Source organism: Pantherophis guttatus, chromosome 8 (assembly GCF_059756535.1).
Source record: "Pantherophis guttatus breed Tessera chromosome 8, ASM5975653v1, whole genome shotgun sequence".
Taxonomy (NCBI): Eukaryota; Metazoa; Chordata; class Lepidosauria; order Squamata; family Colubridae; genus Pantherophis; species Pantherophis guttatus.
In genome coordinates, this window is record NC_142070.1 from 52579927 (window position 1) to 52606867 (window position 26941).

General features: G+C 44.0%; 1 protein-coding gene across 3 annotated transcripts in view; it reads left to right on the top strand.

Moving 5' to 3' along the window:
* Positions 1-26941, top strand: part of AADAT (aminoadipate aminotransferase) — a 59762-nt gene that overhangs the window by 6346 nt on the left and 26475 nt on the right. For all 3 annotated transcript variants that reach the window (XM_087875134.1, XM_087875132.1, XM_087875133.1), the window contains exons 2-5: positions 16683-16799; positions 17425-17593; positions 25197-25329; positions 26098-26172. In XM_087875134.1, coding sequence (XP_087731260.1) covers positions 16733-16799; positions 17425-17593; positions 25197-25329; positions 26098-26172 — 444 coding nt within the window. In that variant the 5' untranslated portion in view covers positions 16683-16732. The remainder of the gene's footprint in view (positions 1-16682; positions 16800-17424; positions 17594-25196; positions 25330-26097; positions 26173-26941) is intronic.

The window sequence follows — 26941 nt, forward strand, 5'->3', positions numbered from 1 at the left end:
CCTTCCAAGACCGAGTGGCTGTGGCTGCCGGCGTCCCGGTATAGCCAGCTGACGCCATCGCTGGTTATTGGGGGCGAATCATTGGCCCCCACGGAGAGGGCCCGCAACTTGGGTGTCCTCCTGGATGCGCGGCTGTCTTTAGAAGGGCATATGACAGCCGTGGCCAGGGGGGCTTTTTGTCAGGTTCGCCTGATACGCCAGTTGCGCCCCTTTCTGGACCGGGACTCCCTACGCACGGTCACTCAAGCACTTGTCACTTCTCGTCTGGACTATTGTAACGCTCTCTACATGGGGCTCCCCTTGGGGTACACCCGGAGGCTCCAACTGGTGCAGAATGCGGCTGCGCGGGGGATTATGGGAGCGATGGGGCGCACCCATGTGACTCCTCTCCTGCGCGAGCTGCATTGGCTTCCGGTGGACTTCCGGGTGCGCTTCAAGGTGTTGGTGATCACCTTTAAAGCGCTCCATGGCTTAGGGCCAGGGTACTTACGGGACCGCCTTCTGCCACCAATAGCCTCCCACCGGCCGGTTCGCTCCCACAGAGAGGGCCTCCTCAGGGTGCCGTCGGCCAGACAATGCCGGCTGACGACCCCCAGGAGGAGAGCCTTCTCTGTGGTGGCACCTACCCTATGGAACAATCTATCCCCAGAGATACGAGTGATCTTCGACCTTCGGATTTTTCGTCGGGCCCTAAAAACTCATTTTTTCCAGTTAGCCGGTCTGTCTTGATTTTAGGGTTAGTTTTAAAATTTTAATATTGATTTTAAATTGACAAGTTTTAAATTATGGGCCAAATTTATAAATTATTTTAACTTTATTTTTTAACTGTGATGTTTTGTATAGATGTTTTTATCTTGGCTGTTCACCGCCCTGAGTCCGAAAGGAGAAGGGCGGTATAGAAATTTGAATAAAGTAAAGTAAAGAGGTTTTTTTTGCCGCTTTGCCACCAATGAGCCTGGGGAAGTTTGAATCTTTGATTTCTCTCCCTTTTACCACCAACGGAGTTTGGGAAGAGGGGCAAGTTTATCCTTGCCTCTCCTTGTGGCATTCCAGCCAGCGTTTTTTTTTTTAGCGTGGCTGTAGTGGCGCTGTGGAGGTCTGTTTCTAGGTTTCCTAGACAGCTGCCTCTGGAGCAGAGTTGATCCTGCTCAGTGTGACCTGGCAGCCATCGCGTTTAACGCCAGAGTCGTCGCCATCTTGTTTTTTCTCAACCACGTGGTGAAAGTGAAACTAAATCTTCTCCAGTCGACATCTTGGTCGCAGTGAGTATACTGAAGATGGCGGATCGTTCTTCCCAAGGGGAGGGAAATACTAAGCACGCTGGGAAGAAATCAACTTCCAAACGCAAGCATTCTTCCAAAACAGGGGAAAAGGATTTAGCAAAGATGCATAAATCCTCTGAGGAGCAAATTAGCGAGGTTCCTGCAACTGTGCCTGGTGAGGAAGCTTCTCCTCCCCCATCTACCCCCCCTCCTCCCATTTCAGCTGTTAACCAGGCTTGGTCATCAGAGGGAGAGGGTAATGTTCTTCAGCAAGAACAATCCACCTTACAAGACCCTTTTGCAGGCCAATTATTATCTCCTGCAACTCCTGAATTTGGTGGGCATGTGGCAGCCGTTGCTTCTACAAGGGATTTCCCTATGCCTGTGTAACTCCTGAAGGATTGAGGATTCTGATTGATCAGGCTGTTGCTGCTCGAATGGCAGCTAACATTCATGGTCACCACTCTGGCTCTGTTATTTCTGAGTGTTCTGCCCATATTAGAATTTCCCCTGCAGTCAGCCTTACTGGTTCTCATTCTCCTGCAGCATCCAGAGTTAGTGAAGCCCTTGTGTTTGAGGAAGAGAGACATTCTGACCTATCAGATGATGAGGGCATAATTCAAGATCAACCTGCCTTTACAGGTTTATTTCCCCCTAATAAATTCAAATCCTTATTGCACAAGGCTCGCTTAACAGCTGCCTTAAAGGAAGATGAATATTTTAAAGAAATTTAGGAGGCCCAGCAGAGTGGATCACAAGGGCCTTTTTCTGAGCCCCCCCCCCCCCCGGATCTCTGTTATGTACCAACTCCACAGCTGTTCATAGACGTGGTTAAAAAACAGTGGGCTGGACCTGCAACCATGGCATCTGCACATGGTTCAGATAAGAAATATTATGCTGTTGCTCCACAGTTTGCTAAGCTCTTACAAGTTCCCCCAGTGGACAGCCCTGTAGCAGCCCTCTCCTCTTCTTCTTCATATGTGGCAGGGGATACCTCTGAAGGGCTAAGACCAGAAGACAAAAAATTGGAATTTCTTTTTAAAAAGAACCATCAGGCTTCAGCATGGGCAATTCAATCAGCTTCATCAGCCTCATTCTTTAATAGAACAACCATCCTTTGGCTTCAACAACTATAGGCTAGAGTACCCCCCAGTGAGGTTCGCCTCCATCAGGATATTAATAAAATCATTGCTGCCACTCAATTTTCAGCTGATGCAACCTTAAATTTGGCCAAATTTGCATCCAGAGCTCTAGCCTCTACAGTTTCAGCCCGCAGAATGCTCTGGCTTTGCCAGTGGCCTGCTGACCTTAAGGCCAAATGGCGCTTAGCTGCAGCTCCATATTCTGCAGAAAAATTATTTAGCAAATCACTTGACCCTCTTCTTGTAGAAACCTGAGACAAGCGAAAGATTTTGCCTTCATCATTCAAACGGGCTGAAAGAAGGTCCTCGCCCTTTTACAGGAGACCTTCCCTTCGTCCCTACTCCCAAGGGAGTCTCTCCAGGCAGGAATATCTTCAGGGATCCTATAGGTCTTCGGACCGTCAATACTTTCGGGACAGGAACAGGCAATTCCAGCCCAAGCGGTCCTTTCGGGGCTCTGGCTACCGCCAGTCCCGCAGTCGTAAGTGACTCACCACCAAATCCTCCAGTAGGGGGTCGTCTGTCCTTCTTGCGGACAGGTGGGAAAGGTCAACTTCAGACCTCTGGGTCCTTTCAGTAGTGAAATTCGGGCTCCCCCTGGAATTCCTCTCCAAGCCTCCAACCCGCTTTCTTCAATGTCTACCTTCCAAAAGCGAAGCCAGATGTCACTTAATGAACCAGGCTGTTCAGCACCTCCTGCAGATACACCCCATAGAGGAGGTCCCCCACGATCAATGGAAACAAGGGTATTACTCCATCCTGTTCGTAGTCGCAAAGTGGTCGGGGGGATGGAGAGCCATTCTGGACTTAAAAAATCTCAACTCACACATAGTGTATCACAGATTCAAAATGTGTTCACTAACTTCTATTCTTCAAGGGATTCATCCCAACGATTTTCTAGTTTCCATAGACCTCATGGAGGCTTACCTTCACATTCCCATCCTGCCAAATCATCGACAATATCTCTGATTCAGCTATGCAGGAAAGCATTTCCAATACCGGGCTCTTCCCTTCGGGCTGGCATCTGCACCAAGAGTATTCACAAAGGTCCTGGCAGTCGTGGCAGCTCACCTGAGGCAAAAACCGGTAAGGATCCAGGCTTACCTGGACGATATTCTAATTCAGGCTCATTCTCAGGAACAAGCCTCACACAACTTGGACCTCACGATCCGAACCTTGAACGATCATGGGTTCCTGGTCAACTACAAAAAGATTCAGTTAGTGCCAGTCACCAGGATCACCCATCTTGGCGCCATCATAGACGCAAGTCAAGGGACTGTTTACCTAACCTTGGAACGGCGGTCCGACATCAGGGACCTAGTAACTCATATTCACAAAAGCCCATCAGTTCCATTGGCCACTCTATCCAAGCTCCTGGGCAAGATGGCTTTGTGCGTTCAGATCGTTCCATGGGCGCACCTTCACGCCCGCCACTTGCAGTGGTTCCTGCTTCCATTCCAACGGAAACGCCAGGCCCACCATGTTGACAGTCAAAGTTCCACTCTCAGTCAGGCGATCACTACATTGGTGGAGATCGCCTTCAATAGACAAAGGGTGTCTCTTCATGAATCACGACCGACTTGTACTCACTACAGACGCCAGCCTCCATGGATGGGGGCCTCATCTCGCATCACAATTGGTTCAGGGCCGCTGGTCTGCCTCTGATCTCACCAACCCGTTCAACTGGTTGGAGCTGAAGGCCATCCGTCTCACTCTCATGCAATTTCAACAGTTTGTGATGAACTGCCACGTTCTGATTTTGACAGACAATATGGCGGCGAAGGCACATGTCAACCGTCAGGGGGGTACCCACTTGAAGCGTCTCATGGAGGAATCATTTCGCTAGGCAGGTGGGCAGAACAACATCTCTCCATCAGAGCGGACCACATAGCGGGGACGAAGAACACACAAGCAGATTTCCTCAGCAGGAACGAGGTGGACAACAGCGAATGGCAGATCCATCCCGACATATTCCATCAGATGTGCAACCGGTTCGGCATTCCAGCCATAGATCTCTTCGCCACGAACTTGAACACCCAACTCCCTCGCTGCTTCTTGAGATTCCCGACGCCTGGGGCGGAAGGGATCAACGCTCTTCGTCTCACCTGGCCACCGGGGCTCCACTACCCACTGCCCCTGATTCCGGCTCTAATTCGGAAGATCATCACCGAGGGGGCAGAAGTTATCCTTGTGGCCCCACACTGGGGTCCGTGGTTCGCAGACCTAGTCGGTCTCTCCACATCTCACCCGTGGAGGATTCCACCAGACAAGATTGTGCTGCGTCAGGGAACCCTTCTTCATCCGGATCCTCAGTGGCTCCAACTGACTGCATGGCACTTGAAGGGGCCCGGTTAAGGCGGGACAATTATTCGGATAGGGTGATTCACATTGTTCAAGCCTGCAGACGTAGATCCACAGTCCGACTCTACAATATCACCTGGCTCGCCTTTTATAGGTGGTGTCGATCCCGCCAGATTGATCCTGTTGCAGCCTCACCTTCCCAGGTCCTGGAGTTCCTCCGAGATGGGTTTGACCGTGGCCTGGCTCATAGCACCCTTCGGAGACATGTGGCGGCTCTGTCTACGGCTTTGTCCAGTCCAACTGGACAACCACTCACTCAACACCCTGTGATAAAAAAGTTCCTGCGAGGAGCCAGGCTCTTACGGCCCTCCTCAATTCATAGATATCCTACTTGGGATTTGCCCAAGGTCCTTAATGCATTAACAGAAGCTCCCTTCGAGCCCCTCCGCACAGTCCACCTTCATTTCCTCACACTTAAGGTAGCCTTCCTCATAGCCATAACTTCAGCCCGTCGTATTTCGGAGCTGGCAGCCCTCTCAGTTAGGGAGGATCTCTGTGTCTTCCGACCGGACACAGTTATTTTGAGATTAGACCCCTCATTTATTCCTAAGGTTAATTCCTTCTTTCACAGGGCTCAGGAGGTTATTCTCCCCAGTTTCTGTCCACGACCTTCTCATACCTTGGAGCGAAGGTGGCATGCCTTAGATGTGCGGAGGGCTCTCAAAATTTATATCAAAAGGACTGCCCCCTTCAGAAAATCAGAGGCCTTATTTGTTTCATTCTTACCAAGTTCTCAGGGACACAAGGTCTCTTCTGCTACGATTGGTTGCTGGATCAGGGCCTGCATCAACTCGGCATATCAGGCCCAGGCGATCCCTGTTCCCAGTCGCATTACTGCCCACTCCACTCGGAGTGCTGCTACTTCAGCAGCTTGGACGACCCAGGCCTCCCTTGAGGAGGTCTGTAGGGCGGCCACCTGGTCTACCCCTTCGCCATTCATATGCCACTACAAAATAGATGTTTTTGCTTCGGCCGAAGCGTCATTTGGCAGGAGGGTTTTGCAGCAGGTGCATCATGCAGGGGTCTCCCCAGGCCCTTCGACATCCCGCCCTTGAGACTAACAAAACTTTGGTATGTCCCTCATCTGGACAATGTCACACCCTCATCAAGGAAATTGGGCATTGGTCTTACCTTAAATGCCAGATTTCTTGAGTAGGGGTGACATTGTCCAGCCCCTCCCTCTGTCTCAGTGCCTGTTCAGTTTATTGTTCTTGTTTAAGAGGTTTTTTTCCAGTTGTCCCGTTGGACCGAATTTTTATTCCTGACAATGATGGTTCCTGTTGGAGATCCTTCTTGTGGCCTTCCTTCGTCAAAACTGAGCCTGAAAGGGGAGGAGCAAGGGGAGTGGTCAAAAATTATGACTCAGCCAGCATCAGATCCGACTGATACAACCCTCATCTGGACAATGTCACCCCTACTCAAGAAATCTGGCATTTAAGGTAAGACCAATGCCCATTTTCTGCAGTTCTAATTATCCGTTGAAGACTTTTGTTTGTCTTGATTGGTTGCAGTGCCAAACCAGACAGTTATAGAGGTGCAGATGACAGACTTAATAATTACTCTGTAGAACTGAATCAGCAGTTCCTTGGGCAACCTGAGCTTCTTGAGTTGGCTCAGGAAGAACATTCTTTGTATGCTTTTTTGATGACGTATTTGATGTTAGATGTCCATTTTAAGTCTTGAGATATTATAGAACCTAGAAACTTGAAGGTCTCTACTGTTGCTACTATGTTGTCTAGTATTGTGATTGGTGGTAGTGTAGGAGGGCTTCTCCTAAAATCTATTTCCATTTCTATTCCCATTCCCATTTTTATGTAAAGATATGTAACGTATAATCCCTTGAAAAACATTTTTTCAACTTAGAGTCCTCCCAATGTGTTAGACCAGTGACCCCCAAACTTTTGGACACCAGGGACCGATTCCATGGAGAAAGGTTTTTCTGCAGAGCAGAGAGGGCCTGGTTTTGCATGCTGCCTGCATCTGGGGGATACGGCTTTGCTTGTTTGTGCAGCCTGGTTGCTGGCATGCCACAGACTGGTGCCGGTCTATGGATTGGGGGTTGGAGACCCCTGTGTTAGATTACAACTCCTTTACTTACCAGAAAGAAAAGTCAGCCTTAGAATTCCAAGCTGAACAGGATTGGACAGTAACTAGTTAGTGCTTCTGTTCAAGAATTCATAGCAAAAACAGAAAATGGAAAGGGTGAACACAAAGTCATATGTAAGTTATTTTTATTTTCTATTTGCCTACAGCGTTTTCAAGAACCAGATGCACTTATTGTTTTAACAGCTTTAGCAAAATCCCAAAAGCTGCATGGTATAATATATTTATCTTGCGTATGTCTACCACACATGCAGTGAAGGTGCACATAATTGCATCATGATAAATACAATGGTCACTATCACCTTTGCATCCTTATCCCACATACATAAACGGTTTGGAGAACTATTTAAGTAGCACTTAAATAAATTTTGTTTTGGAAAATGAAGCCTTGAAATAAGGTGTAAATAATAACCCCAGATAATAAGGTAATCCCCAGGTTATCAGCGTTCTCTTAGCAAATGTTCAAAGTTACACAATAAGCGCCCCCTAGCGTTTACAAACAAGTCCCACAAACTACAAATGTTGCAACACCACAGCAATTGATCGCTCTTACAAATGATTGCAGAGGCTCTGCAACATTCACTTTGCCTATTCCCCCCTCCCTCCCCCGTGCTGGCTCTCCATAGGCACTAGGCCTGTGGATACTCACTTTGCAAAGATCTCGAGAGCCTTCGGTTTCTTGCCCTTCAGTGTATACGCAGAGAATAGAGGCCTAAAGTACCGCAAGATCACGCTAGATCAGTAATGCGAGAACTCACACTATTGATCTCGCGTGATCTCACAGTACTTTAGGCCTCTGTTCTCTGCAAATGGAGGCCTGGATGAGAGCTGCAGGAAAAGGCTTTGCAAATGGAGGGAAGGCCTGAAATATCAAAGCTTTCCCTTCATTTGCAAAGCCTTTTGCCATCTTTGCAAAAAGCCTTTACTGCCAAGAACAGAGCCTCCAGAGCATGTAACTCTGGAGCATCATGTTCGCCAGGAAAGGCCTTTCCTCAAGCCTCTGCTGAAGAGAAGCTCTGTTTTCAAGTGCCCCATTTCCATGCAGACAAAGTTTGCAGTCTCTGTCAGGGCAACAAGTGTTTGAGCGACCCTAGGGCAGTTGGAAACAGAGCAATTCACTCCGTTTCCAACCTGCCAGGGCCGCTCAAACACTTGTCACCCTGACAGAGACTGCAAACTTCATCTGCATGGAAATGGGGCACTTGAAAATGGAGCTTTTCTTTCCGTTTCCAATCCCACCCCCCCAGGGTCGCTCAAACATTTTTCGCCCAAAGACTGGAAATTTCTGGGGTGCATGATCTTGCGCAAGTTCAGGCACCCATCCGCTTTTGCAGAGAATGGATGCCTGATGTCCCACGGGATCAGGGCACCCAGAAGATTCCAGTCTCTGTGAGAAAAGTGGTTGTATACTAATGAGGGGCTTGGATCAATGAGAGTTCATTGCCCCAAAGCCTCACTTCGTGCAAATGCTTTTCCACACAGAGCCTGGAAACCTTTGGAGGAGACTCACTGAGGCTGCCCACCATTCCAGAAGTGGCAGGCAGGCTCGGTGATCAGAGAAGCTGAGCAGGGCACACTCACCCTGCTCTCCCTCTGCTCTCACCAGGAGCAGGCAAAGAAACAGAGACGCTGGGAAGGAGACAGATCTTCACAAGGGAAGTGACCTGGAATGGCAGGTTGGGGAGGGAGAAGCAATTGTGCAGAGCATGAGGTATTTCAGTGGGTTGGGGGAGGCCTTGGGTGGTCTGAAGCAGGTAGCCTGTTCCACCACTAGGACCCCCATGGCCTTCCCCACCCCAAGATACCTCGTGCACTGAACAAGCCTTGCATTCGATTAGCAAATGTGCGGACGAAAGCAGGGAGTGATTGCATTCAAGGTCCGACATTCAGTCCCATGAATCCTCAGGTTATAAATGGAATGGGCAGGCTCCATTACATTTGTAACTCAAGGACTTAACCTGTGTGCAGGTGTTATGTTCATCTAGCTGGAACAAAGATTTTCAAATGAAACATAGCAATATTTCTGTTTTTGGAATATATCTCCACTATCTAAAGTTCTCAATCCGAAGACAGTCCCAGTTAATTTTGTGTTTTATCTGCATTTTTTTCTTGAATCATGAAAGAGAGAAAAAAAGATTGCTCCCTGTTGCAACTAGTCTTGTTGCAATAAGTCTTAAACAAATCAAACAATGAATAGTATCTCCTATCCCACATCAGTATGAAACCATTTTAAATGCAAAGAAAGATGTTGAAAAAGGGGCCATACAATTGTTGGTAACTTCTAAATCTACAAATTTAGTATGAAGTGATACTCCATGTCTATGTACCTTTCCTGCCTTTTAATACTCACAAGAAATGTATGTGCATTTGTGCTTTCGTTTGTTTATGTCAGGGATAATGTATTGGGGGTGAACAACACTTACTTCTGAATGGCACAAGGGACAAAGAATTAGAACGAAGAAGCTAGGACAAACCCTGACTTTATTCCTTATTAAAATTAATGCCCCTAATATTCCTTCTCATATATGTTTTATATATCCATTCTGATTATGTTGTAACACATTTTGTAATCTATATGTTTCTACATTATATTTATAATTTTGTCTTTTTTACAATTTCTTATCAGAATTATGTAAGTCCAGTTTTGAAAGCATGGGTAAAAAACAGAAGATTTTTAACTAAACAGATAATTTTTTAAAAAATCAGAATAGTTGGACAATGTCTTTTGTTTAGCAGTCCTTAAGGTATCCTTAAGAAGAGCCCAAATAGTGAATAGAAAATGGTGGTAATGTGACTTCCGGTTGGTGACTTGCAGCGACAGGGTGTTGAGTGAGAGCTCGCTGCTCCTCAACACCTTTAAACATCGCGTTTTGGGGATCCCTTCGGGGGACGCGGGACCCGGAGAGCCCTGCGGGCAAAAGAGGAAGCCAGGCAAGCGGGAAGTGGGTGCGATCACCTCTCGCTGGACCAGGCGGCTCTGCCTAGCCAACGCGGTGAGCCGGCCATTGATGGCGGGCGCGAAGCAGCAATAGCCAACAAAGACGGGAAGCTAAGAAGAAGATCGGAGGTGCGGTGACAGATTTAAGCCTATTTCCCTACACCTACGATCGTGCGGCAGAGAGGGGATCGGTGGTGTCGGGAGAGGAGTGCTCGGAGCGGCGAGAGGCAGAGACGGAGAGGGTGGAGCAGCTTGTACTCCCGGCGATCTGACAAGCCGAAGAGCAGACGAGAAAACAGGGAGAGTGGATTGCATCTGTAAGGAGCTTTGGAGAGTGCGGTGTGGTGAGAGAGTAAAAGAAAAAGGAAAGACTATTGGTGTGGCTGGCTTTTGGTATTGGGATTGAGTGGAAGAAAGCAGAAGAAATACAGTGATTAGCTGTTTGAGGCTTTCAGCAAACAGGAAGTGCTTCCATTGAATTGGAAGAGTGGAACAGCAGTGGTTGAACAAGAAGACGCTCTGGCAGAGACTATTACCATCGAGTTTGGTTGGAGCCCAGCAAAGTGGGAAATTGAAGATCTCCTATTTGTACTCTAAAATTCCGTAAATACTATAAACACTATAAAACAATATACTTATACCCATATATTTATATGTTTATATCTTTCCTAGCCTTCTCTTGAGTATCTGTGATATTAATAAGTGAACTCTGTTTTCCTCTCTAACTTTATAATTTTATAATTAATATTAATTAGACCTCTTAAGCCATTTTATAGATATATACAAAAAAAAAAAAGGTTGATTATATATGAGAATTTAGATTTCTATAATTATTACTAGTTAAGGGAAAAAAGGGTTGGATTTGTATCTTACTAATTAAATTATTATATAGGATTTTATATTTATTTATATTTATTGTAATTTATTTATACCTATTTATACTTATTTATATCTATTATATCTATTTATATCCAACCTTTATTAAGATCTGAACTTAGAATTTATTAGTTCATTAACTTATTGTGGTCAACTTATACAATTTAGAATATCTATCTGTATTTATCTATATCAATACTACCCATTAGGAACTGAAATTAGAATTTATTAACTTAAAATAATTACTTGTATTGCTAGCCTTTAACAATTTATATATATTACTTACTCTTTCCTAAGATTGAATTTAGATTTTATTAAGTGATTAATTGATTTGTATCGATATTTTGTCTACCTATTTGGAGGAGAACTATATAATTATATAATTAGTGATTGTTAATTGCTGGAAACTTTATAGTAGCCCACTACAGTATTTTGGAAATTTAGAACCTAGTATTAATTGGAACTTATTGAGAGTGCAGAGAGGACCAATAAAGGAGCGAAATAAAGGTCTAAGAAAGCTCCTCAGAGAAAACGTGGCAAGTGCCACTGGATGAGAATTTGGAGAAAGATAGAGGAGATAATAAGAGACCAAAAATCGGTTCTGAAAGAAATGGCAAGTCTGACCTCCACAATTGCAAAAACTGCTAAAAAAGCGACATCTATACCTACCTTAGCGATGCCTTCCCCAGCCACCCAGAAATCAGTAGAAGGTCTCCAGAAACTAGACAAACCCCCTATAACTCCTACACTGCAAACGGTACAAACATCCCTTCAGTCAATCCAAGAAACAATGCTTGCGATGCAAGAAAAACTTTTGAATAGTCACTCCAAATTAAAATCAGACATCCATGCTCTTGATTTTAAAATGAATGAGATTCAAACTGCTATTGCTAGTAACGAAAATAGAATTTTAAAAGCAGAACAAAGAATTGAAAAAAACGAGAAAAAACTGGACACAGTAGACCAAACTTTGTCGGCACAAAACAAAGAAACGGAAGACGCGCTGATCCAACTTGAGATGGACAAGGCCTCGTTTTTCTTGCGTTTCCAGAACATCCTGGAAGATAAAGATGAGGATTTAGGTGATAAGATAGCGGAGTTGATTGCAGAAACTCTGCAGCAAGACAAGCAGGAAATAATTCGTGAGATTGATGAGGTGTACAGGGTCCAGACAAATTACGTAAGAAGAAACAGACTCCCCAGAGAGGTCCATGTGCGCTTTGCTAGAAAAAAAGTTAGGGATATCCTGTATAATATAGCTCGGGAGGAAAAAATTACCTATGGGGGAAAAGAAATTAATATTCTGAAACAAATTCCGAGAAGAGTGAGGGAAAGGAGGAGAAACTATAGGTTTTTGACAAATCATCTAAACAGGAGAAATATAATTTTTAGGTGGCTTTTGCCAGAAGGACTGCAAATTTCCTGGCAAGGGAGGAAAATAAGAATTGATTGTCTAAGTGATGCTCAAGACTTTTTAGAACAACTAAGGGGAGGAGAGGAGGAACAAACCAGTAAGGAGGATAACGAGATAGTAAATACGGAAGAAGAGATATCCCAAGAGCAAATTACTAGGGAAGACATAGAAGAGGAGAAGAAAAAGGAGGATACTGAGGAAAGAGGGAAAAAATCAAGACCAGTGAGAGCAGTAACTTTAAAAGGTAAATAAGAACAAGAGACTAGAAACTAATTTCAGGAATGAACGATACCAAGATCATATCGGTAAATGTGAATGGATTAAATGATTACAAAAAAAGAAGGATAATATTGTCGAAATTGGCGAAACAAAATCCCGATATTATCTGCATCCAAGAGGTCCATATAAAAAAAGTTGAAGCTGAATATTTAAATTACTGTAAATTTGGTAAAGTATTTTCCTCACTAGCTGAGAAAAGGAAAAGGGGGGTTGCTATCTATGTTAAGAAAGGAATAATGGCAGAATGTAAATATAAAGATGAAAAAGGGAGAATACTCATAGTTGAAATAATGAGAGGTAACTCTAGACTGCTATTAGTAGGGGTTTATGCACCGAATAAAAAACAAGGGAAATTCTATAGGAAACTGCAGGAACAGTTGGCAAATTGGGCACATCTTGAAATATGTATGCTAGGGGATTTTAATGGAATTGTAGATCCAAAGCTTGATTATAAGTGCGATATAACCAAAAAGAATAAAAGATCTCCCTTACCAAAGTTTTTTTTTGATTTGGTGGATGAGATAAATTTAATTGACATGTGGCGTACCTTACACCCCCAGGACAGACAATATACATTTTACTCCATCCCACAGAACTCCTGGTCCAGAATCGATATGGTTTGGGTTACTAGAAAATTGGCATTAGAAATTAAGAAAGTTAACATGGGCATCAATACTTGGGCAGATCATAAGCTCCTTGAAATCAGTTGGTCCCATGATACGAAGAAAATACAACAGAGATGGAGCTTAAGGACCAATCTCCTAAATGAAAAAGAGTTCACACTCAAATTGAATGAAGAACTCAAACGCTGCTTCTTAGAAAATGGAAATCGAGGGACAGCCAAAGAAATTGTGTGGGACACTATGAAGGCCTATGTCAGAGGAGTAGCCATCTCATATACTGCCTTTAAAAATAAGGAAAAAAGAAAGAGTAGAGAAGAACTTACTCAAAAATTATTACAAACTGAGGCTGAATTACAGCAACGACCGGGAGATGAGGCGATGAAACAACAGTGGTTGATGATGAGACATAGACTGAATCTATTGGACCAGGAGGAGGTAGCTCAAAAAATAAGAAGATCTAAGCACTATTGTTTCGAGAACGCTAACAAGTCGGGGAGATGGCTGGCATATAAATTAAAAAAAGAGAAGGAAAAAAACCAAATACTAGCTTTAGAAGATCCACAGGGCATCCTGTTGACGAAGGAAGAAGACAAATTAGAAAGCATAAGAAAATTTTATGAATGTCTTTACAAAAATGAAGGAATTGAGTTAAACAAGGTAGAACAGTATTTGTTGGAAGCCAACCTTCCTCAAATTCCGGAAGAAGAAAAGGAAATGTTAAATGAAAAGATCACCATAGGGGAGTTAAGAACCGCCTTATCCAAAATAAAGAAGAACAAAACCCCAGGCCCTGATGGTCTCCCCGGAGAATTATATCAAAAATTTGATGATGCTCTGAAACTGGAATTGTTAGAAATTCTAAATGATGTTATTGCTGGCATAACAATCCCAGACTCCTGGAGGGAAGCGTACCTGACGATCATTCTGAAAGAAGGTGCCGACCCGAAGCAGATCTCCAACTATAGACCTATCTCACTGCTTAACGCAGATTACAAATTATTTATGACTATAATAGCGGAGAGATTCAAGAAAATTTTAAACCGATGGATACATAAGGATCAAAATGGTTTTCTCCCAGGGAGACAGATTAGAGACAATTTGAGAACAGTCCTAAATACCATTGAATATTATGAACAACACCCTGGAAAACAGATGGCTTTAATGTTTGTCGATGCCCAAAAGGCATTCGACAATCTGAATTGGACCTTCATGATAAACCAAATAGATCTAATGGGATTCGGGACTAACTTTAGGAGGATGATAGAGAATATTTACCAAAATCAGAGGGCAAATATATTAGTTAACGGAGGCAGAACCCAGACATTTCAGATCCAAAGAGGAGTCAGGCAGGGATGTCCCCTATCCCCCTTACTTTACATTCTAGCATTAGAGGTCTTACTTAGAAGGATTAGAACTAATGAAAATATCAAAGGCTTGAAGATTAGGAAGGAAATATTTAAAACACAGGCTTTTGCGGACGACGTTGCCTTCATAATAGAAGACCCATTAGACACCGGCTCAAAATTAATGCAGGAAGTTCAGAATTATGGAGAAGTCGCGGGCCTTAAACTTAATAAGAACAAAACCAAAATAATTGTGAAAAATATGACAAACCTACAAACGAAAGAATTAGAAGATTTATTAGGCCTCCAGGTAGTTAAGAAGATAAAATATCTGGGAATATGGATTACGGCGAGACTCTCTTCATTAAAAGATGATAACTATATCCCTTTATTGCAGAAAACTAATCAAGACCTTGATAGGTGGAGGAGGCTTAAATTGTCCCTGACTGGTAAAATTGCGGCGATCAAAATGAATATTTTACCGAAATTTCTATTTCTATTTCAAAATATACCGATATCACTAGATAAAAAATTTTTTTCGGATCTGAATAAACATATCAGGAATTTTTTGTGGGAGGGTAAGAAATCGAGGATTTCTCTCAAGACACTTCAAGGGAAAAGAAATTTGGGAGGGTTCGGGCTCCCTGACTGGGAATTATATCAAAAGGCGGCAAAAATAATTTGGATAAAGGAGTGGATCAAATTACAAGAAGGTAGAATCTTGACACTAGAAGGACACGATCTCCTTGAAGGATGGCACGCTTACCTCTGGGACATAAAGGATAGGAAGAAAACTCATTTCTATAAACATAAAATTAGAGAGACATTGATTCGTACGTGGCTGGAAATTAGACAGAAGATATATACCAAGGTTCCTAGCTGGTTGTCGATTATGGATGCTCTAGTGGCCCCAAATAGAAGAGGGAACTATAAAATGGGCACATATAAGGATATCTTGGATGAAGAAGGGAAGCTCAAACCCTTGGAAGTACTGAGGGACCAGGGGTTTATTCTGGATTGGTGGAAATATCTTCAGATTAAGTCTAGATTTCAAGAAGATAGAGATAAATGTGGTATTGAAATGAAATATGGATATTTTGACAAAATTATTTGGGGACCAGATAAGAAAATGCTATCGAAAATCTATAACTTTATATTAGATGAGGATAGAGCCGAGAAGATAGCTAAAAATCAGCTAAGCATTTGGGAGAAAAATTTAGGATATGGCCTTAATTTCAATGACTGGGAGATAGCTTGGAACAGAAATCTCAAAATAACGAAATCGGTAACATTCAGGGAAAATCACTACAAAATGTTGCATAGGTGGTACCTAGCCCCGGACAGGCTGGCCAAAATATTTCCAAATTCCTCTGCTTTATGTTGGAAATGTGGAAAGACGGTCGGCACCTTTTACCATCTGTGGTGGACTTGCCCTGAGACCAAAAAGTTTTGGTTAAAGATCCGACTCTGGCTCTCGGAAATAATGGGACAAGAGATAGCCCTGGCCCCGGAATCCTTCCTCTTAGGTATGATTGAAGATGGTCTCGACAACAATAAAACCCAACTGGCAATTCAAATTATTACTGCGCTAGATTAGCCTTTGCGAAACTCTGGAAATCCAACTCTACCCCCTCTGAAGAAACATTAATAAATAAAATTCTAGAGTGCGCAGAGATGGCTAAATTGATGAGCGAGCTAAAAAATGAAGAGAACTTTAAGTACTACGAAGTATGGGGAATTTGGTATAACTGGTTAAAGAATAGGATAAAAATATGATAATAGGCTACGATTTGTTAGACACCCGAAATGGACTTAATTGTATAGAAATGTAGAGAATTGTATAGAACTGTATATTGTATAGCTATGGATGGAATTCATTTAATGTTTGATCTATGAAATGTGTAAACATTGCACCTCGGATCAAGATTGTGATTGTACATTGTCTTTTTAAAAATTGGAAAATTCAATAAAGTATTAAAAAAAAAAAAGAAAAGAAAATGGTGGTAATGTAAATAAGAGGCTTTCAACTCTATGAAAAACAGCATGAAAATTATCATTAATTTTAATATTTCGTATTGTATATCTTACACTGAATGTTTACTATTTTATGCTGTGTATCTTGACATTGAATATTTGGTAATATTTTTTCCAAAATTATTTCTCTTAACAGGAATATTTTTTGAGGGAAATATTTTGAACAAATAAAGTTTAAGTAATGAATGATAGATGCAACCCATTCTCTTTTGAATGTTACGGTATGATTTCTTTAAATGCTTGTTGCAGATAATAGTATTTTAAAGCATACATTTTGTGTGCTTATTTTTATTTGTCTTGATTTTAGCTATATCCAGTTTATTTTGAAGATTGACTTTGCTACTTGGTGCATTAAGCATGAATTATTCACGATTCATTACTGCTGTAAGTGCAGCAAGAAAAGCATCTCCAATAAGAGTCCTCAGTAAGTATATATTTTTCAATTAATTCTTCAGACTTTCCCCAAGTTCTAGTTAGGGATTGTCATAGATATGATTATTAAAAAGACATTATATATGGAAGTGGGCACTTCTGGAATTTGTAAACTGTTGTGATTTTCCCCCCACAAAATAGCTGACATAAGAGAGCTTCCCATTCAGAAGAAAGGGTACCATGGTATCTTTGCCACTTATTTCCAAGAAGACAATTTTGGGGGGGGGGAGATAACAATGCTCAGAAATTTCATAGGAAACAATTATGTGAGCGAGTCTTCTTGGAGTTTTTTATTCCAAAATTTGTTTCATATAAAGTGTAGAAGTTCATTATTTCTGAAAATGTGTCATGGAAGATGGTACTTTGCATATTATCAGCTTTCTAGATAAGTGAATACATAAATTAAAAAGTGCAGAAAACTAGGCAGCTATTTTAAAAAAATGTCCACACAGGCTACCAGATTTGGCAAAAATCTAAATGACACCTAGGGGACAACAAAACATTGGGGTTTCTTTATTGCTATCTCATAACAGTCTGGATTTTTGCAACTCAAACTAGTAGCACTAATCATATCAGGTATGATTTAAGTTTTCTTTTTGTGTGTTCTTTTACTCTAGCTGAATTGATGCAGCAGTCTCCCCCATCATTAATTTCTCTGGCTGGAGGAGCACCAAATTCCAACACGTTTCCTTTCAAAACCGCTACCATTATAATTAAAGATGAAACAAGAGTTGAAATCAAGGAAGAGCTGATGAAGAGAGCTCTCCAGTATTCTGCTTCAGCAGGGTATTTTAATGGCAAATAAAAGTTGTGATTTTGAAACCACAAATTCCATAAAAAAAAATTTCCAAATGTGGGGGCAGGAGAGATAGTCTCCTTTATCTACTGTAGAGCTTTCTTTCCATTGTTTGACCTCTCTGAAAATGTTTAATGTAGGTAAGATAGGGAAATAAGGCAAAAATGGATACTTTACTTATCCAGAAATTAGCAGATTGTCTTGTGATCCCTACTTCACAACACTGCATTCTCTTGGAGCAGCAGGTCCACAACTTGGGCAATCCTTTTAAATCAAAGTGGAAAATATAGCTATGGAGGGTCTTTGTCCAGCGTAAGCTAGTACACCAGTTGCAGATGTCTTTAGAGTGGGAGATTTTAATGATAATCATTAGAATTAGAATACTGTATTTCGCCAAATGTGATTAGACACACAAGCAGTGTGCTTCTAGTGCAGAAGCTCTGTGTACATGCAAAGCAACAGAGTAATCGTAATCATAATAATACCAATAATAGGGGGTAGTAAAAAAGATGATAATAATGCTACAGCCATATAACATGGGTAAATGTACATAGACATTAGATAGTACTGTGAGAATTAGATGTTCAGCAGAGTGATTGCACAAGGGAAGAAGCTGTCTCTGTCTAGTTGTTTTGGCATGCAATGCCCTATAACGTTATTCTGACCATTCAATATAGAGGTATTCTATGGAAGGCAGGCTGGTTGCAATTGTTTTTTCTGCAGTCCTAACTATCTGTTTGTGTTTGTACCCATCCTGTTTGGTTGCTATATCAAACCAGACAAGTATAAAAGTACAAATGACAAAGTCAATAATTTCTCTGTAAAATTGTATCAATAGCTCCTGGAGCAGTCTCCAGGAAGAACATTCTTTGTTGTGCTTTTTAAAAAATGGTTCTAATGTTGGGTGTCCATTTCAAATCCTGGGAGATTATAGAACCCCAAAACTTGAAGGATTGTACTGCTGATATTGTGCTGTTGAATATAGTAAGGGGGTAGAATAAGAGGGCTCCTCCTAAAATACACTCTCATCTTATTTATTCTCTTATTAATTCAAACATGAACAGTTGCAACCTACTCTGATTGAATTTGCTCTTGAAGACTACTCAGGTGATACAAATGCAATGGCTTATATGGTAGCAGGTGAAAATCACTATTGCAGAATTACACCAATATTACAGAAGTTGCATTAGTTATGAGGATTACTTAGGTTCAGGATAGGGCCATCTCCATCAGAGGCATTCTACCCATCCTATTTGGCTCCAAAAGGCTTCAAGACTTTTGAATCTGTCCCAATAGAACAGTCTTCTCCTGAAATCCACAGTGCCCCTGTAGATTTATTTTTCAAAGAGCAACTTAGACTTGATTCTTTCAAAGAACATTTGTAAATTAAGAGATGCAGCTTGGATTGTTTTTAACCATCAGATTTTTACTATCACTAAATAGCGGTAATGAAAGTAATGGTAATGACAACTGCAAGAGTAAGTCTAAGCTAGGATGTATTTTAAGTAAGTCGCAAAAGCTGGTGGTAAATCAGAGTGTTTTAACCAAGATGTAAAGCCATGATGGCAAACCTATGGCACGTGTGCCAGACATTTATTTATTTTATTTATTTATTTATTTATTATATTATATTTTTATACCGCCCTTCTCCCGAAGGACTCAGGGCAGTGAACAGCCATAATAAAACAATATACAAGACAAATTTAAAAACCATATTAAAATAATTCAATTTTGGCTGAATTTAAAATTCCCATTCTAAAACCCTTATAAAACCATATTAAAACCCATATTTAAAACCCAATTAAAATTATTGTCCCATCAGACCAGCTTGTTGGAATAACAGGGTCTTCAGCATACGACGGAAGGCACGGAGGTCGGGAATCCCTCGTATATCCGGGGGCAATTTGTTCCATAGGGCAGGAGCCCCCACAGAGAAGGCTCTCCACCTGGGAGTCGCCAGTCGACATTGTTTGGCCGACGGCACCCTGAGGAGGCCTTCTCTGTGGGAGCGTATCGGTCGGTGGGAGGCAGTCAGTGGCAGCAGGCGGTCCTGTAAATATTCAAGCCCTAAGCCATGGAGCGCTTTAAATGTGGTAACCAACACCTTGAAACGCACCCGGAAGACCACCGGGAGCCAGTGCAGCTCGCGCAAGAGAGGTGTTACATGGGAGCGGCGGGTCGCCCCCATTATCACTCGCGTGGCCACATTCTGGACCAGTTGGAGCCTCCGGGTGCTTCTCAAGGGGAACCCCATGTAGAGAGCATTACAATAGTCCAGACGGGAAATGACGAGGGCGTGGGTGACTCTGCGCAAGGCGTCCCGATCCAGAAAGGGACACAACTGGGAGATCAGGCGAACCTGATAAAAGGCCCCCCTGGCTACGGCCGTCATATGATCATCCAACGACAGCCGTGAGTCCAGGAGGATGCCCAAGTTGCGAGCCCTCTCTGAGGGGGGTAAGATCTCATCCCCAATAGCCAATGATGGTTCTAACTGGCTATATCGGGACGTCGGAAACCACAGCCACTCAGTCTTGGAGGGGTTGAGTCTGAGCCTGTTCCTCCCCATCCAGATCTGCACGGCCTCCAGGCAACGGGACATCACATCAAGGGCATCATTGGAGTGACCTGGGGTTGAAATGTACAACTGCGTGTCGTCGGCATACAGTTGATACTTTACCCCAAAGCTACGGATGATCTCACCCAGCGGCTTCACATAAATGTTGAACAGGAGGAGCGAGAGGACTGACCATTGCGGCACCCCACAAGTGAGGAGCCTCGAGGTCGACCTCTGTCCCCCTGTCAATACAGACTGCGTACGGTCAGAGAGGAAAGAGGAGAACCACCGTAACACAGTGCCCCCCACTCCCATCCCCTCCAGCCGACACAGCATGATACCATGATGGATGGTATCAAAAGCCGCTGAGGGGTCTAGGAGGACCAGGACAGAGGAGCAACCCCTGTCCCAGGCCCTCCAGAGATCATCAACCAATGTGATCAATGCCGTTTCCATGCTGTAACCCATCCTGAAGCCCGACTGGCATGAATCTAGATAGACAGCTTCATCCAGGAATCGAGGAAGTTGTCACACCACCACACACTCAATAACCTTCGCCGCGAAGCGGAGGTTGGAGACAGGACAGTAGTTAGCTAATACAGCTGGGTCCAGGGAAGGCTTCTTGAGGAGGGGCCTCACTACCACTTCTTTCAAGGTGGATGGGAAGACACCCTCACTCAATAAAGCGTTAATAATCTCCTGAAACCAGCCTCGTGTAACCTCCTGGGAGGCCAGCACCAACCAGGAGGGACACGGGTCTAATAAACGTGGTAGTGTTAAGCCTCCCCAAAATCCTGCCACGTCCTCAGGAGCCACAGGATCAAACTCCTCCCAGATAACACTCTCAAGACTCACCCCCATCATGCCGAATCTACCCAGTCGGAGTCCAGGCCATCCCGAATCTGAGCGATTTTATCATGCAGATATTGCACAAAATCCTCAGCTCTACACTGCAAGGGGTCCTCCCTCGCTCCCACTGCAAGGGGTCCTCCCTCGCTCCCACTTGAAGTAGGGAGCGGGTCACCCTAAACAGGGCCGCTGGGCGGTTCTCTGCAGATGCTATAAGAGTGGAAAAATAAATAGATTTCGCCACTCTTATTGCCACGAGGTAGGCCTTGATATAAGATCTCACCAGTGTTCGGTCAGATTCGGTACGACTGGCCCTCCAATTGCTCTCTAGGCGTCTTTTCCGGCGCTTCATCTCCCTCAGCTCCTCGGAAAACCAAGGAACTGATTGAGATCGGCACCGAGTCAGAGGCCGCAAAGGCGCGACGCGGTCCAAGGCTCCAGCGGCCGCCCTATCCCAGGCGGCCACCAGTTCCTCAGTTGAGTTGTGAGTCAGAGCCTCTGGGAATGGCCCAAGGTCTGTCAGGAACCTCTCAGGGTCCATCAGGCGCCTGGGACGGAACCACCTGGTCGGTTCCGTCTCCCTGCAACGTGGGGAAGCGGTCTGAAAGTCTAGCTGAAGAAGCGAATGATCTGTCCATGACAAGGGCTTAATAACTAGGTCCCCTATTGTGAGATCATTCAACCACTGACCAGAGACAAAAATCAAGTCCAGCGTGTGTCCCCCAATGTGGGTGGGGTCATGAACTAACTGGGTCAGGTCCATGGATGGCAGGTTGAAATCCCCCATGACTAGAAGCCTGGGGGTATCCACTGCTATTATGTCGAGCAGCTCAGGCAGGGCTGCTGCCACGTGGCAGGGAGCCAGGTATGCAGTCAACAAACCCATCTGCACCCCATGACCCCACTTCACAAGGAGAGATTCACAACCGGCTACCTGAGGAACAGTGGCCTCCCTCGGACTAAGACTTTCCTTAATAATCACCGCTCCCCCCCCGCCCCTCCCCTGGGCCCTCAGCTGATGAAATGCATGGAAGCCTGGTGGGCACATCTCCACGAGGGGAACCCCCCCCTCGTGGCCCAACCAGGTCTCCGTGATCCCTGCCAGGTCCACACACCCCTCCTGAACTAAATCATGAATGAGGGGGGCTTTATTAGTCGCAGACCTGACATTGCACAACAACAGCCGAAGGTTCGGGCCCTGAGACTCTGCACAACTTGGAATACAGGAAGCGTCTTGAGGGCCGGAGCATGCCACCGCTCGTAAGCAGCGAGTGCATACTCCCCGAACATGATATGGCCCCCTGCGCCCACCATATCTGCCCCTCCCACCCACTGTTTTGATGGAATAGCCCTTCACCTCGTCCCCCGGCTCCCTATCTAAACCTCCTCCCTCCCTTCTCCCGCCATGACCCTCAGACCCACTCTGCCGCTCTGAGGTTCTGTGGACACCCCCCAGGTCCTTCCCACCGCTTCCCAAAACCCCTTAAAAACTTAACACAAGCTTTCGTTAAATGCCACCTCTCAGGGTTCCAAGACCTGTCATCAAGGTAGGCCCTCAATAGGGTAGAGGGCCAAACCTGCAAGAGGGGGGAGTCTCGCAGCCCAAGGAGCTCAGCTGTTGAATACATCTGATACCGGGGGTAAATGATGGGCTATAACCAGGGGGTCGACCATGATGTTTTAGAAGACCAACAGAGAGAACAAATAAGTCTTAGGTATTAGTACTTTTGAAAGCTCCACTGCCCTTTCATGGCAATGGGAGGAGTCTCAAGATAGTCCAAGGCGTCGATGGCATTGATGTTAAGATAGCAACCAGAAGCCCACTCCCTCAATACTCATATCCCAAGATATAACTCTCTGTCCAGTTAGGGAGAGAAGAAGGAACAACGCCAATCCATGTGGCCAGGAACAGAAGTCAGTCTACGAAGTCAGTGCAGCGGCCATATCGGGAGATGGTAAAGTGGAGAGCAGATGAAAAGATGATAATTTCCAGCAGGCTGGACGTGGGCAGAGTAGCGAGTGACTGTCCTAGGCCTGAAAGCCAGCCAAGGAGAGAGCAGGGAAGCAGCACAAAAGTGCCCGGGGGGGGAAACACCCCTTAGTCATCTTCCGGTCCCCCAAGTCACCCCCAGGTCTTTCCCTGGTCACACCGCTCCCCAATTTAGCCACCACCAGGTCATTGTGGGGCCTCTGGGACGCTGCTGGGCCGGCCTCAAAACGGCCTAATACCTCATCGCGGCCCAGGAAAATCCAGGATGGAAAGTTACTGGATTAGCTCCCGCCATCTCCCTCGTAGCCCTCCCTCGTAGACATGGCATGCAGTCGCTCCAGCCCAGCCCCAATCGCATTTCACTCAATTCTAATTTCTCTCTCGTGAAAGAAAAAGATATCATGAACTTGGAATTGATTGAGTGAACCTTTTCACTTGCATGCTTCACAATGGGGGAGTCGGGGTCACATCCTCCTCCTGAAGCCCATTACAAGATGAAACCACAATGTGACCCATGTGGCTCTTTCACCCCTCTGCTGTGGCTCCCTGTCGCAGCAGAGGGATGAAAGAGGTGTCGCCTGTCGTGGCAGTGGCGATGGGTGAAGCCTTAGTACAGGAACAAAGCGCCCCTGCACTTGCCTTTGCACGGCAACAGGATTCCACCTTTACCGCGGTACATTTGCTGTTGCCACCAGCAGAAAGGGCTGGGAGAGAACGGTGGGGATGGATCTTGTGGGGTGGGGTTCATCCCCCAAGCCTGGCCTTTCTCCTCCCTCGACAATGGGGCCAAGAGAAAGAAGGGGGAAGCGCTCCCTCCCCCTCCTGAGTGCTGAGCAGGAAGGGGGGCCTAGCCCGACAGAAGCATCCCCATTGGCGAGTGGAGATGCCTGACCCAGGTCTCGCAGCGGGACACTGTTCAGCACCTCGAGATGCGAGCTGCCGCCTTTGAAATGCAGCACGCCTTTGAGAAAGCCGGGCAGCAATGGCTGGAGCCATGGAGGGGGGTCAGCGGAGGCGTCAGGGCTGCTTTCCCCCTCCTCAGCAAACCAGGCCTGGAGGAACGCAGAGAGTTGTGGGCCGAGCACCAGCGGATCAGAAGGTGCACTCCCACATTGTCCCAACATGTGTTTCCAGTGCCCAGTCCTCTGTCCCAAAGTGGGATTGAGTGGGGGGGTAGGGAGAAGGGAGCAGGGGGAAGAATATGGGAGCTTCTAGGAGGAGAAGCCCAGCTGGCTTTCCTTTTGGTGTGGGGCAGCGGGAAGACCCAATAAAAATCCAATTTCCCCCAATAAATGGGGAAAATAAAGGCCCAGCAGTCCAGAGTCCAAAAAGGAGGGGTGGGGTCTGTTCATTGGAGGATCGGAGAGGAAATCAGTTGAAATCTGGGCAGGAGGCTATTCAGAGAGGGATCTGCCTGGGTCTCTTCTTCCCTCCCCCTTAGATTCCCCCCTCCCGACTTTCTTCCCTAGCCTCGTTTTAAGGAGAGGTAGAAACAAGGTGGGACAATAGTAGCTAAAAGACTGCAAGGGGGGTTAGGGTTTATTAAAGACGGGTATGGGGAAAAGATGCCATTCCTTTCCCAAGGACCGAGGGAAAGTGGAATAAAAATAGGTGTGTTTGTGTGTGTGTAAATAACAGCCCAGGATAGCTTCAGCCACAAACATCAGCTGCTGTTATTTTTGCTGAGAGCTTCTAAGCTACACAGCATTCTTTAATAAATGCTAACAATAACGAACCATAATATACAGAATTGAAGGAAGGGTGAAATCAGAGGAGAAGATAGGAAGGAGAGGGAGGGAGGGAGGGAGGAAGGAAAAGGAAGGAATAAGGATGTGATGGCCCTCCAGAGGCTACTGCACTACACTCCCATCATTCCTGAGTTGTGCTTTAAAGAAATCCAGTGCCACCAGGGAGAAGTCAAGATGTGAAAGAGTGATTGAAATTCCTCACAAAACCTTATTATTCAGGTTAAATTGCCATGTTGGCACTTTATTTTGGGTTGCAATTTGGGCACTCAATCCCTAAAAGGTTCGCCATCACTGATCTAAAGGAAGATACTTAATTCTTTTATTTGAATGATTAGTGACTGCATAATAAAAGAATTAAAAGGTAGATTAGATTTGTCTAAGAAATGCAAAAAGAATGAAAATTTTATGAAAGAATGCACGATACACCTTACTAATGTAATCATGTTTAGCATTCCAGAACTGTTGTCCTGGTTGAAGGATTTGCAAAAGACTGCCCATAACCCTCCAACGGTTGACTACAGTCCTCAGGAAGGACAAATGGAAATGTGTATCACTACTGGAAGCCAAGAAGGGCTATGTAAAGTAAGAAAAATGAACTGTAATGTACAGTGAGCATAATTATATAACTTCTGTGACTCTTTAAAAAGTTGCAATGGCCTTATCTTCCAGATATGTAGGACTTGTAAGAATTATGCAAGTACAATCCTGAACACTTGGGGGGCGTCAAATTGCTTACCCTTACAGATAGCTTGTCTTTAGTTCCAGGTTATCTTATTTTCTTCTTCCTATTACAGGTATCACTAGTGTTTACTATAAACTTTACAAACATATCTCTGTTTAATCTCTTCCTTCTCAGCTCACATATTAATGAATGCAGTAGTAAGAAGGGACACTTCAGTAAAGCCATTGTAGATCCTACTTATTTCAGTGAGATCTTCCGTTAGAGAGATGTGCCTTTTCACAAACTTGTGCAGAAGATAAAAGTTTATTACATGTAATCCCATAAAAATTTTAAAATATGAAGTAAGCAGTTGTATAGATAAACTATGAAGCCATTTGACAGATATATTTACATTCTTAAAGAACCAAAAATGAATTCTAATGGAACAATGTTTTAAATTTCTTTAATTTTGGTATGTGCATAATTGGTTTTGGTTTTTAAACAATTTACTACAATTAACAGTTTTCTTTCCTCTTTATCCTTCCCCTTCCTCTTGTGTTTTGTATTACTACTGTATATACCAAACTTTTTAAACTTTTTGTGATTTAAAAATTATCTCTCTATCTCTGTTATTATCAAGAGTCATATTTGTCTGCAGCAGGAAAAATTACTATCCTATATATTTTTAGGTGTTTGAAATGCTTATTAATCCTGGAGATAACATTCTTTTGGATGCCCCCACTTATCCTGGGACATTAGCTGCTGTGAGTATTCCACAGTTCTGGAGTGATGCTAAAACGATATAATTTTGCTTCTACATATTTAGGGGGTGGCTTCCATTTATACCAGGCTGCCATTTCTTAGATTTTTGCTAAACTAGGAAAGAAGGGGGGGAAATTATTTCCAGTAAAAATTAATCTAATTTGCATTTCCTGAACTAACTTTCAAAGTGGTGAATAATTATCCTTCAGTTTTGTAGCTTTTCAGATTCTATAACCATGATGGCAAACCTATGGCACATGTGCTGGAAATGGCACGCAAAGCCATCTCTCTGGGCACACCAGCCATCGGCCGTTGCTCTTCCGGGTTACATGTGCACTGGCCAGCTGGTCTTCACGTGCACAGAGCGCCAGAAACCAGAAGAGCTGGTTTCTCAAGAGCTCCCTGGCGCACATGTGCGTACCAAAAAGCTGAGCTTCCAGTTTCCAATGGGCACATGCGCACCAACCAGCTGGTCTTCATGTGCGCAGGAGTGCCAGAAAACCAAAGAGTAAAAAAGCATGCAAAAGTTAGAAAACATTGACAATATATTTCTTGCAGTGTTTTTTCATTGTACAATTCAAATAAAATATAAAATTCATTTATGACTTAAATGATTTAGATTTTTTTAAACTTTTGCTGTGATTGCTTACACATTCTATTATTCTTTAATCACTCCATTAATATTATTGAAATTTTGATCTTATTGCTAGATATGAGACAGATGTCATTTCTTTTATTGATGTAAATTGTTCATGTTTCACCTAGTCAAAG